At 35.0% G+C, this 13,443-nt stretch overlaps 1 protein-coding gene across 2 annotated transcripts in view; it reads left to right on the top strand.

The window, feature by feature from the left end:
- YME1L1 (YME1 like 1 ATPase) overlaps positions 1-13,443 on the top strand; it is a 36,128-nt gene that overhangs the window by 11,940 nt on the left and 10,745 nt on the right. The window contains exons 4-10 of one of the 2 annotated variants that reach the window (XM_012777304.3): positions 735-833; positions 1,597-1,683; positions 7,502-7,611; positions 8,888-9,038; positions 9,434-9,517; positions 10,897-10,979; positions 12,903-12,993. In XM_012777304.3, the coding sequence (XP_012632758.2) occupies positions 735-833; positions 1,597-1,683; positions 7,502-7,611; positions 8,888-9,038; positions 9,434-9,517; positions 10,897-10,979; positions 12,903-12,993 (705 nt within the window). The remainder of the gene's footprint in view (positions 1-734; positions 834-1,596; positions 1,684-7,501; positions 7,612-8,887; positions 9,039-9,433; positions 9,518-10,896; positions 10,980-12,902; positions 12,994-13,443) is intronic. The other variant, XM_075997601.1, reaches the window with a different exon arrangement.

The raw sequence follows: 13,443 nt of genomic DNA, 5'->3' as shown, positions 1-13,443 counted from the left end.
CGAGCAATCCGCCGGCGTTGGCCTCTCAGAGTGCTAGGATTACAGGCGTGAGCCACCATGCCCAGCCAGGAATGGGTTTTCTGACTTGACTCTGAGGCCTGAATTTTAAGGAGGACAGACAGACAGATGATAACTACTCATTGCTTCTATTGTTACTGATGCTGACCTTTTTCCCCTAGGATCTTAGGTATAAAATATGATGGGACACATAAGTCAGGAGAAGGAGTTAGGAGGGATCACTGAAGTATTCATGGCTTATAGCTATGGAAGAAACTTCCTTTATACTCAATGACTATGGAAGCGTTAAGAGAAAAGATAATAGTAGCTGTTGTTTGCAATGTTTTGTCACATCATTAGAGCTTTTGAATTTGTCTCAGAAATAGCAGTTCTTTCTCTCTTTATCCTCTTAACTAAAAGTAATTTTAACTTGAACATACATATTTTTTACCTCTATTGATTGGAATTTGCTTTTATCATAATACTAGATAAAAAAAGATAATCTAAACAAATGATAGATGATAAACTGAAGAACTATACTGTGAGATTTAAAGTAATTAGATTAGCAGTGCCTTAGATATTTTCATAAAAGCAAGAGTCATTTCATGGACAAATAAAAGTTGAAATTCATTATATTGTTATTTTCCTAATATTTGATAACATTATTGATATTTCATAAGATTTTTGTTTTTTTGGTTTGGCAGTTAGAAAATTTACTTTTTGCAATTTCCCTCCAGGTTACTTAGATATGTTTGGTACTTTACGTTCCTCTTGCTTATACAGACATCATTCAAGAGCTTTTCAAAGCATCTGTTCAGATCTTCAGTACTGGCCAGGTATGAAGTAAAAACTGTATTTATTTTGAAAAATAATTATTTAATGTATTATGATTTGTCTTTAATGATATTAATGATTATAAATATTTGCACTTCACAGTAGGTCTTAAAGAGTATTTGGAATTGACTTGTTTGGGTACCTCTGTATAATTGTTAATCTGGAAAATATATAATGGGAGCTAAATTTAGAGTGTGATCAGTGCCACAGAAAATCAAACCCTAGGGAACTTAATCTACACCTGCTTCAAAATAATTGAGCACATTTGCTTACTTGTCCTCACTTTCAAAGCCCATTGAAGTGGCAGAAAAAAATATATAAAAATGAGGAAAAAGTTAGGACAACATCAGAGGGCTTTTATTAATGAACCAGGAATTTGAGGACTTTCAATAAGTTATAAAATAGGTGACATTGAATTGATAGCAAAATCACATTTGCACTCATTCATATATTTATTCAATACCAGGCACTAGTGATACTTAGGTGATAATGATCATTATAAATGAAAAAGACATGTTTCGTACCTTCATGGAATTTATGGTAGAGTGTCATGAAAGAGGTGAGTACTTCTGGTATAACTTAGGAAGAGCCCTAAGCTCAGAGTCAGTAAAAGTGAGCTCTGGCTTGGGATATAATAAACAGTTGAAAGATTGCCAAAAATCGGCCAATCATAAAGCTTTTAACTTTTAGGTAAATAAGCAAAAAATACCTTTCTATTAAGATGTATGTGTTTGTTTGTATGTTTTGGGGGGATTCTATCTCCAGAGACTCCCGGTTTGAGCTTTGATGACAAAAAAAGAAACAAGACAGTACCCCAGCTTACTTTGGTTTTGAATCATACATACATTGAAGGTACCTGCTCATTTACCATAGTCCATGTTTTTTGGTGTTTTTTTTTTAAACAGAGTCTCACTCTGTTGCCCTGGCTAGAGTGCCGTGGCATTATCCTAACTCACAGCAACCTCAAACTCCTGGGCTCAGGTGATCCTTCTGCATCAGCCTCCTGAGTAGCTAGGCCTACAGGCATGTGCCACGATGCCCAGCTAATTTTTTCTATATATTTTTAGTTGTCCAGCTAATTCGTTTCTATTTTTAGTAGTGACAGATTCTCTCTTGCTCAGGCTGGTCTCGAGCTCCTGAGCTCAAACGATCCTCCTGCCTCAGCCTCCTAAAGTGCTAGGATTATAGGCATGAACCACTGCGTCTGGCTCATATTCCATGTTTTATACTCTGAATATATTTCCTGCCTTGTTAGTGTTGAAGAAACCCATTTGCAGTCAGTACTGATCTCTGTCTTCTTTACAAATACAAATGAATTAACAACAGTCTCCACATCTTTGAGGAAAATTTAGCATGAAAAAGAGGCACCAGGCTGGCGTGGCGCGGTGGCTCACACCTGTAATCCTAGCACTCTGGGAGGCCAAGGCGGGCTGATTGCTCAAGGTCAGGAGTTCAAAACCAGCCTGAGCGAGACCCCATCTCTACCATAAAAATAGAAAGAAATTAATTGGCCAACTAATATATAATATAAAAAAAAAAAATCAGCCGGGCATGGTGGCTCGTGCCTGTAGTCCCAGCTACTCGGGAGGCTAAGGCAGGAGGATCGCTTGAGCCCAGGAGTTTGAGGTTGCTGTGAGCTAGGCTGACGCCACGGCACTCACTCTAGCCTGGGCAAGAAAGGGAGACTCTGTCTCAAAAAAAAAAAAAAAAGAGGCACCAGGTTCATCAAAGAGAAATAATCCTCAAGGAACATTTAATGCAGAAGACAGAAGAATAATTAAGATAGATGATATCTTTTTATTAATAGATATTCATGGAAGATTTATAAAAACTGAACATGTATTAGAGTATGAAAGATGTGTTAATAAATGCTCATAATATAACTCTAAGGTCAGGTTCTCTCATCATCAGATGATAAAACTAATATTTAACAGAAAGGGTAGGTTTAAAAAAACACCTAAATACTTAAAATTTAAAAATTAACCCTTTTCCTAAATATCTCATGGCTGAAAGGAAGTCAAAACTGAAATTACAGACACAGTAATGAACCACAGTGAAAATCTGCATATCAAAATCTTTTGGTTGAGGGTGAAGTGATGTTGAGGGCATTGTATAATTTTTTTAGGAAATAAGAAAAATAGAAAATGAATTTTTAAAGTAAGAAATTAATTTAGGTAGAGCAGACATTACAAAAATAACAGCAAGAAATAGTTTTACTTAATAAAACCAAAAACAAATTTAATTTGAATAAATAATAAAATAGAACAACTTAATAGGTCTGATTAAAAGACAACAGGAAAGAAATGAAACAACAGGAAAATACAATGTTAGAAGTGTTAGGCTATGAATTAAGAAAATTGATTAAAGAAGAGATAGGATAATAATCATAAAGTTTGAAAGATAGTATTTTAAAAATATAATTTCTTTGCCCCAAAGGCCCTAGGGTTCAGATAGTTGTATGGCTGCATTCTGTTTTTCCAGAATCTTAAATGTTCTATTATTTAAAATTTACTAAAAAGAAAAAGTTAGAATAGGCTTTGCTATTCTGTGAGGTTGCTGTTAATAAAACTGGTATTAGCATTACCAAAAAAAAGGAATAAAATAGATCAGTTTCACTTAATAATGGAAATATAGAAATCATAAAATCCAGAGAAAGTTCTGAAATAGGAAAATGGAAAGCAAAAAAAAAAAAATTGAAGAAGGAAAAATCTAGAAATGTGCTTAAAATACCATATCATGATTAAGAAGTATGAGTGAGGCCGGGCACGGTGGCTCACGCCTGTAATCCTAGCTCTCTGGGAGGCCGAGGCGGGCGGATTGCTCGAGGTCAGGAGTTCGAAACTAGCCTGAGCAAGAGCGAGACCCCGTCTCTACTATAAATAGAAAGAAATTAATTGGCCAACTAATATATATACAAAAAATTAGCCAGGCATGGTGGTGCATGCCTGTAGTCCCAGCTACTTGGGAGGCTGAGGCAGGAGGATCACTTGAGCCCAGGAGTTTGAGGTTGCTGTGAGCTAGGCTGACGCCACGGCACTCACTCTAGCCTGGGCAACAAAGCGAGACTCTGTCTCAAAAAAAAAAAAAAAAAAGTATGAGTGATTTCACATTATTGGTAAGTCTATTAATTCATCACATTATAAAGAAAAATGTTATTTCAATGTGTGATAAAAAGGTATATAACATATTTTAATTGATATGCTTTCTAAAAACTCCTAGAAAACTAGAAATAGAAACTTTTCAGATTTCTTAAAGCATCTGTCGTGTTCCTGTTAATTTGAGAAACAAGATGTTTAGTATCCTGGGGGGTTTTTTCCAGCGTTAATTTGGAGTTCCTGAACAGTGTGATTAAAAAGAAAAAGAAATGAGTCATATGTAAATTAAAGGAACAAGCAAAATTGTAATTTGCAGATGATAAGATTGCTTATCAGAAACTTAACGAAAATCATCCAAAAGGCTCATCCAAAAGGCTGTTAAAGTTAGTAAAAGTTCACTATGTTGGTACCAATATAAAGGCATACAAATCAATAGCTTTTTTTATATTCTAGCAATGGGTCTTATTTACATTTTTTTTTTTTTTTTTTTTTGAGACAGAGTCTCGCTTTGTTGCCCAGGCTAGAGTGAGTGCCGTGGCGTCAGCCTAGCTCACAGCAACCTCAAACTCCTAGGCTCGAGTGATCCTTCTGCCTCAGCCTCCCGGGTAGCTGGGACTACAGGCATGCGCCACCATGCCCGACTAAATATATATATATATATATATATATATATATATATATATATAGGCCAATTAATTTCTTTCTATTTATAGTAGAGACGGGGTCTCACTCTTGCTCAGGCTGGTTTTGAACTCCTGACCTTGAGCAATCCGCCCGCCTTGGCCTCCCAAGAGCTAGGATTACAGGCGTGAGCCACAGCGCCCGGCCTGTCTTATTTACATTTTCTTGAAAACCCACTAAATGCTTTATCCTGACAAGAAATATATCACACATGTATATAACAGCATACACACATACGTGTAAGGAAATAAGAGTTGGGTAAAGTAAAATGAGAGAATACCATAATTCCATTGGAAAGAACTAGGATATCAAATTATGTCCAAATTTATAAATTCAGTACAACTCCAGTCAGAACTCTAAAGACCTGTTTTGGGAATTGAGATGTTTGTTGATTGATTGACCGATTGATTTGACAGGGTCTTTCTTTATTATCTTGGCTGGAGTGCAGTGATGTCATCATAACTAGCTGCAACCTCAAACTCCTGGGCTCACCCTCCCGAATAGCTGGGACTATAGGTGTGCACCACTACGCCTGGCTGATTTTTCTATATTTGGTAGAGCAGGATCTTACTTTGTCACTCAGGCCAGTCTTAAACTCTTGGGCTCAAGTGATCTCCTGCCTCAGTATGCCAGCGTGGTAAGATTACAGGCATAAATCACTGTACCGGGCCAAAAAGTTGATTTTAAACTTAATTTGGAATAACTAAGAACATATTGAAAAAGAATGCTAATGAGTGGAATTTTTGCCCTACTTAAGTGTATCAACATATAGATTTTTAGCAATGGAAATCAGTAGTTTAGTATTACAAATAACTATAAGATTACAGAATTTAAATTGATACTGTCATACATTAATGCAACAAAATTAAGAATTTTAAATCAATGAGCAAATGATGGATTATTCAAAAAATGTTATTAGGCTAATTGGCTATCCATTTTGGAAAAGAGGGAGTCAGGTTCATTTCTTATACCAAAAAGAAAAAGTTCCAAGTACTTTAAAGGTCTTTAAACAAAATGTAAAACTGAAAGTATTAGAAATAGACTACCTTTAAAATCCTAGTTTAGCATCAATGAGACTCTAATCAAATCATAATGCTGAAAACACAATAGATTAAAAGGTATGGGCAGGGTACAGTGGCCCGTGCTTGTAATCCTAGCACTTTGGGAGGCCAAAGTGGGAGGATTTCTTGAGCTCAGGAGTTCAAAACCAGCCTCAGCAATATAGCGAGACCCTATTTGTACAACAAATGGAAAAATTAGCTGGGTGTGGTGGTGCATGCCTGTAGTCCCAGGAGGATGAGGTAGGCAGATCCCTTGAGTTCGGGAGTTTGAGGGTGCAGTAAGCTATGATGAAGTCACTGCACTCTAGCCCAGGCAACAGAATAAGACTCTATCTCAAAAAAAAAAAGCTACATTAACCTTATAAATTATTGTTTCATATAATTGAAAGACAAAGACATATTAAAGTAACTATCCAATATATATAACTGAAGATTCCTATCTGTAATATACATATTCTATAAATAAATAAAAATGGAAAAACATGCGAAGTATGTGAATGGTTAATTCACTAAAGAAATAAAAATACAAAAGAACCTTTCAAAATTTTCCCACATTTGTAATCTGGGAAATACAAAGTAAAACAAGATACCTTTTTATTTTTGCCCATAAAATTTGTACCAATTTAAAAGACTTATATTATCCAGTGTTGGCAAGGGTATGAAGAAAAGGACACTCATATTCATTGATGGTCACATGAATTGATAATAGCCTTTTTAGAAGACAGTTTGTTAGTGTCAAACAAAATCCAAACCTAAATAATAGTTTTCCTACTCTGAATTTAGTCTAAATCTGCTGAAGGATATATGTATAAGAATGTTCACTGCAGTACTATTTCTAGCAATAGAAAACAGGAAAAAATGTCCATAGAAAGGAAATGGTTGAATAAATTGTCATACTCATAAATTGGAAAACTGTAAATGGCCATTCAGTAACTGAATACACTGTCCTCTTCTAAAAAGTATACATGCTAAATCATTAAGTGAAAGAAGGTGATTGCAAACATTTATGCTATTTCTAGAGTAATTTTTCTGGAAAGCGCAGGTATGTGCATACATAGAACAGTAGTTGTGGAATTAACAGTGGTTACTTCTGGTAAGTCGGATCAGTACAGGAATTAAAAGACATTCACTTTTTTTCTTTTCTTTTCTTTTCTTTTTTTTTGAGACAGAGTCTTGCTTTGTTGCCCAGGCTAGAGTGAATGTTGTGGCATCAGCCTAGCTCACAGCAACCTCAAACTCCTGGGCTCAAGCGATCCTTCTGCCTCAGCCTCCCAAGTAGCTGGGACTACAGGCATGCACCACCATTCCCGGCTAATTTTTTCTCTACATTTTAGTTGGCCAATTAATTTCTTTCTATTTATAGTAGAGAGGGGGTCTCGCTCTTGTTCAGGCTGATCTCGATCTCCTGAGCTCAAATGATCCGCTCGCCTCGGCCTCCCAGAGTGCTAGGATTACAGACATGAGCCCCACCATGCCCAGCCTGTAAAAGTTAATTGTATAGATTCATTGTATTTTATTTATTTGGCTTTTTTTTGGAAATATGTCATAGTTTGTCAGAGTTGCTATTCTGTTTTCTAAATTATATTGTAAAATCCCCTGACTTCTCTGATTGTTTTTTTCCTTTATCAACATGAAATAAATAGAATGTTTAAAGTTCTTCTTGAAAAAAGGGTGATAGAAAAAATATAAAGCATTTTGAAGTGTCAGGCAAAAGAATTGTGTCAGAATATGAGATGAACTAGGATATACAGGGATGGTGTCAGACTTTTAGAATCTTAGGCATTTTTCTTGCTGACAGTTTGCAATGGAAGTAAATGATACTGTTTTATTCAGTTTTTATACAGTCTCGAGGTTTTAAAACTTTGAAATCAAGGACACGACGTCTACAGTCCACCTCTGAAAGATTAGCTGAAACACAGAATATAGCACCATCATTCGTGAAGGTAATCAGACTTTTTTAATACGTTCCTAAAAGCAAATATTTTAAAGTTATAGAAACAGCGAGGACCTTCAATATGTGATTTCTTTTGTTGGCAGATAGATTTTCTGCCTTCCTTTCACATGTGATAAGGGATTAATGACCTTGTCTCTCCACTTGTTAGACATTTCCCTCTGATTTTTTTCTCCCACCAGCCTATACCTGTTCAGGTGTTCTCTAATGACCAACATCCCAAGCTGGAAACCTGGTGATCAGTCTAGATTTGTCCATCTTTCCTCACCTCCCACATCCATTAATCATCAAAGTCCTGTTGTTCCAACTTCTAAGCATTTATTAAATCAGGTTCACTGCCATAGATAGGCTGTAATTGTTTCTTGCCTGCATTACTCTAATAAATAATCATTGAGTCTCCTTGCCTCTTGTCTTGCTGCCTTCAGTCTGGCATTTAGACTGCCACCCAGTGAATCTTTCTCAAATGATGATCTAATTACTCTGCTTTATTGTCAACTTCATTCTGGTACACAGGGCATTTAATTATTTTGTCTCTATCCTTTTTCCATTCTCATTCTTCAGTATTCCAGTCTGTTCCCCTGTTCTCCTCTCTTGGCATTTAAGTCTTGTCATGTGTGATTGCTTTCTTCAGTTCTTAAGCGTCAACAGCTGTTATTTCATGCCTCTGTCAGATTGTTCATAGTGTTAGTTCCTTGTGGTTTAGATGTCCCCTCTGTATAAGGCCTTTCTTATCTTCCTTCGGTAACATTCATTTTACCACCATAATACTACTTCTAATATAATATCAAAATGATTTTAGAAACTTCGTTATTTACGTATCTTTACCCAATAGTCTGAAAACTTTCACATCAGTTGCTTATTTATCTTTACGTCTTCAGAACTTACACAAGGCCAGGTTTATGAAGGGTGCTTAGTAAACATTTACTAAATTAATGAGTTTTTTCCCTCTGGCAGAGGTAAAGAGGTATGAACATTCAGCCATTAGAGCCCTAAGATAACACATGGCCTATTAACTGTTTTAAGTATTAGTGTTCTTACAGAGAATAATGCCACTTTATATTGTCAGTTAATTGATACAGATATAGGATCTAGTGTTAGTTTTCTAGTTATTGGTTAAGTAATTCATTGTAGAGTGCTAATCTGTTTCTTCACGTTGACAATAAAAATTCTAGAATTTTAATGAAAATTTTTTGAGTGGTTGAAGTATTGCTGTGGAGTGTTACAATCTATGTAGTCATTCAATGCCGTTGTGTTGTTTGTATATTTAGGGGTTTCTTTTGCGGGACAGAGGATCAGATGTTGAGAGTTTGGACAAACTAATGAAAACCAAAAATATACCTGAAGCTCATCAAGATGCATTTAAAACTGGTTTTGCAGAAGGTTTTCTGAAAGCTCAAGCATTAACACAAAAAACCAATGGTAAGTTGATTTGACACTGTCCGTGTTTCAGGAAAATAACTAAAAGGAGGTCATAGTCCTATGTGACTATATTTAAGTTAAAAATAACTTCTAAAATCATCTATTCTCTGGTTATATTCCACTATATTTGTAACTTAAGCTGTATGGAAATGGAAATACAGTTGACAGTTTCGCCTTCTCAAGAGAAAAACCAAATTAAAGGATAGAAGCATGAGTGACTTCATGAAGTTTTTCCGCCCTGAAAGGAAATTATAGCAATTGTGCAGAAGAATGCCATATTTCAAGATTCCACGGGGATGAAATATGATTATCAACGATAAACTAATATTTCCATTTCATTGAGCTGTCATATTTCATTAATGTCATTTGATTTAAGCTTTTACTTTCTCTTCTAGATTCCCTAAGACGAACCCGTCTGATTCTCTTTGTTCTGCTCCTATTTGGCATATATGGACTTCTAAAAAATCCATTTTTATCTGGTAAAATCTCTTTTTTATCTGACTTATTAATTTTTTAGGTTTTAAATATCTATTTCCATTTTATGGTTAGTCTATCTTAGATATAAAGAAAACATTACTGTTTAAAGTTACACTATGTAAGCTTTGATTCGTAGTAATTTCCCAGCTTTTTAGAAAATGATACTTGTCCAATTATAAAATTTAAAAGTTATATAGAAAAATTTTATAATAACAATACAAAGTAACAGTGTTCTATTTCAAATATTAATAAATTGAAATTTTTCTTAAAATTATATGAAATGACTCCCTTTTTTTTTCAGTTTGTTTATCTGAAGTAAACTAAAAATGTTAGGTTTAAATAGTTCCAATTACTTTTTCAACTATCATTCAGTTTTTATCCTGTGATCTCTTTATGATTAAGGATCTATATAAATCTTTAGAAAATGCTTTGGTGGGCTAAAACTGTCAGTGTCCATTTTAGAATACAGTTTTAAATTTGCTTTCTGAACTTAACATTCTTAATGTGTTAAGCATTTCTTTTTCACCCTGTATTTTTGCCCACTTGTTTTTTATTCTGCATTTCAGTCTATCTTAATGATAGCATTTTGGGCTTCTGAGGAAATTAGAAATTACTGTTTCCTCGCTTACATACAACTGCTCTAGTCTGGAAGTTTTTATGCCAGTGGGAGAGACTTGTAATAGTTTGCTAAAGGTGGTCTCAAATATTTTACTCTCTGATCAAACTTGTTCTATCTTATACTTAATGATGTCATTGCTGATACATTATTTGAGTACAAGTAATAACAGTTGTTAGAGGAAGAAGAAAGGTAACATCTGCTAAGTCTTATTTGTTTTTAAATGAGTGTGCCAATTTTTTGTGTTAGGTTTAAGGCAGTATAGATCCAAGTGTAGATCTGTGACCAGTTGTATCAGAATCATTAAGGGTGCTTGTTAAAAATGCAGATTCTCCTGGGCCCCTTTTTAAATCTATTTTTTTAACCTCCACATTGTGAACAAATTTCTTTTTAAATCTATAAACCATTCATCTGCACCATTACCTGGGGACCTGCATTTTAACACATTTCTCAATTTTTATTCACGCCAGAGTTTGAGAACCATTGATTTAAGATATCTATCATTCAGTATTTCAAGAAGAGGAAAATAATTCTTGATTTAAACTGGAAAGTACAAACATGTCTTTTTAATGTGAATCACTTACTCCTTGAATATGATTTAGAAATCTGAAGACCTAGGTTCTGCTCCTCACTCTGATTTAATATGGGAACTTAGGACTCTCACATATTTAAGTTTCTTAGGTTTTGCTTTCTTGCATCTGAAAAATTGGATGGTTGGAATGTTATTACTTTATCAAATAAAAACATTTCTTTTCTCCCCTTTAGTCCGTTTCCGGACAACAACAGGGCTTGATTCTGCAGTAGATCCAGTCCAGATGAAAAATGTCACCTTTGAACATGTAAAAGGAGTAAGTTAAGATAATTTGCTTGCCTTCATCATATACTATGTAACTGATATTCTATGAAAGGTCAATACTTGATTTCGAAGGTTATTCTGGAATTGGTAAAATTGTATCCCAAAGTATTTGAAACTTTGATATTTGGGGCAAATGATCATAGCAGAGGATCAAATCTTGTTTCATGACAGGGATTAGTATTGATTTGTGGAGGAGCAGAATGGTATAGTGGAATGAATGTGGATGTAAGAATCAAGCAGACTAAAGTTTCAAATTCATTTTTATACTTATTGCCTGTGACCTTGAACAAATTACATATAGATAACGTGGTTGGCACTTAATAGACAGTTAATACATCTGGTGGATGCACGGTGGATCATGCCTATAATCCCAGCACTTTGGGAGACGGATGCGGGAGCATATATAGGCATACTTTTATATACAGCCTTAAAAATATTAGTAAAGGGTTTTTATAACTTCATCATGGGTTGATCCCCTTAATCCTATTTTTCTCAATAGATCTTTTATTCCTCAATTTGGAATTGTCTTGCCACAGAAATTGGGGAGAGAATATAGTTTATATGAGTAGCAAATGATCTTTAATTTCTTTTATTCATTCCTACAATTCAAAGTTGGAATTTTATATATTATTTTGACTAAAAGTATTTTAGTTTTAGTACATGTCCATCTTTGAATACTTGTTAAAAATATGTTCTTTTAATATGCCAGCCAAATCTCTTTTAACCATAAATTTTATTGAAATTTAACATAGTCACAAAAAAGTGCACAAATCATAAATGTATAGCTCAATAAATTTTTGCATAGTGAACATGTTTATATTATTAGTACCTACCTCAAGAAACAGAATATGGCTGGGCACGGTGGCTCATGCCTGTAATCCTAGCACTTTGGGAGGCCAAGGTGGGAGGATCACTTGAGGTCAGGAGTTTGAGACCAGCCTGACTGAGAGTGAGACCCCCATCTTTAGTAAAAATAGAAAAATTAGCCAGGCATCCTGGCATGTGCCTGTAGTGCCAGCTACTTGGGAGGTTGAGGCAGGAGGATCACTTCACCCAAGGAGTTTTGAGGTTGCTGTGAGCTAGCCTCATGCCACTGTACTCTACCCAGAATTACAAAAGTGAGACTGTCTCACAAAAAAAAATATTCTGATATTTCCAGGAAATATTTCTGGAAAATTTCTAGAAATATAAGGCAATTCTGACTTTAAATTTTAGGTTTTCAGAATGTCCTTTGACCTAAAGATGGGTTCCATGTTTTAGTATTCTCCTCTTCAGGCAGTTTCTTTCTTTTTTTTTTTTTTTTTTTTTTTTTTGTTGCCCAGGCTAGAGTGAGTGCCATGGTGTCAGCGTAGCTCACAGCAACCTCAAACTCCTGGGCTCAAGTGATCCTCCTGCCTCAGCCTCCCGAGTAGCTGGGACTACAGGCATGCACCACCATGCCCAGATAATTTTTTCTATATATATAGTTGGTCAATTAATTTCTTTTTATTTATAGTAGAGACGAGGTCTCGCTCTTGCTCAGGCTGGTTTTGAACTCCTGACCTTGAGCAGTCCGCCCACCTTGGCCTCCCAGAGTGCTAGGATTACAGGCCTGAGCCACCTCGCCAGGCCTCAGGTAGTTTCTTTTTAACCCTGCAGAATATACTTGACTTCTGTCTTCTCAGTGAGAAATTGAAGAAATGTAGAATGATTTTTGTTGGAATAATAAGGAGACTTTGCATAATTGGAAATAATGGTCAGGAGAAAACCCTGTGTATGTTTATGAGGGGGCATTTTTATGTACTTCCATCACTGAAACAAAGAGAAGGCCAAGTTAATTCCATACCCAAATTTGTGATTTTCAAGGAAGAAGCCAGAATTGACTAATAAAATCTAAACATCATTTTAAATTGTTTGGTAAATTGGGTTATTTTAGGTGGAGGAAGCTAAACAAGAATTACAGGAAGTTGTTGAATTCTTGAAAAATCCACAAAAGTTTACTGTGCTGGGTGGTAAACTTCCAAAAGGTAAGGTATCTTCTTCCCTTACCATGATTTGATGTTAAAAAATGCTGTAATTTATTGCTAATTTAATTTTATCAGTTTTTAACTAATTAAAGTTTAGTTCTCAGTTGCTGTTTTACAAAATAAATGCTCATTCTGCGTATACAGTTCTTCAACCTTTATTGTAACTTACAATTTTTACATAATTACAAACTTCAAGTACAGTTGCAAGAATAGTACAAAGAGTACTCTTCATATCCTTAAGCCAGTCTCACCAATTTTAATGATCTGCTCCATCTTAACATTAGCTGCATTCACTTTATCTTTTTATATACTTAACATTTTTTTAACCATTTGAGAGTAAATTGTAGGCATAATTACTCCTACGTGTGTATTTCCTAAGAATAAGTATATTCTTGTACATAACTCCAGAAATAATTGTTAATATTAAAATCAGGAAGTTCAACATATATA

This window comes from Microcebus murinus, chromosome 25, assembly GCF_040939455.1.
Source record: "Microcebus murinus isolate Inina chromosome 25, M.murinus_Inina_mat1.0, whole genome shotgun sequence".
Taxonomy (NCBI): domain Eukaryota; kingdom Metazoa; phylum Chordata; class Mammalia; order Primates; family Cheirogaleidae; genus Microcebus; species Microcebus murinus.
The sequence above is the reverse complement of the archived record's forward strand: the minus strand, read 5'-3'. Positions and strand labels throughout refer to the sequence as shown.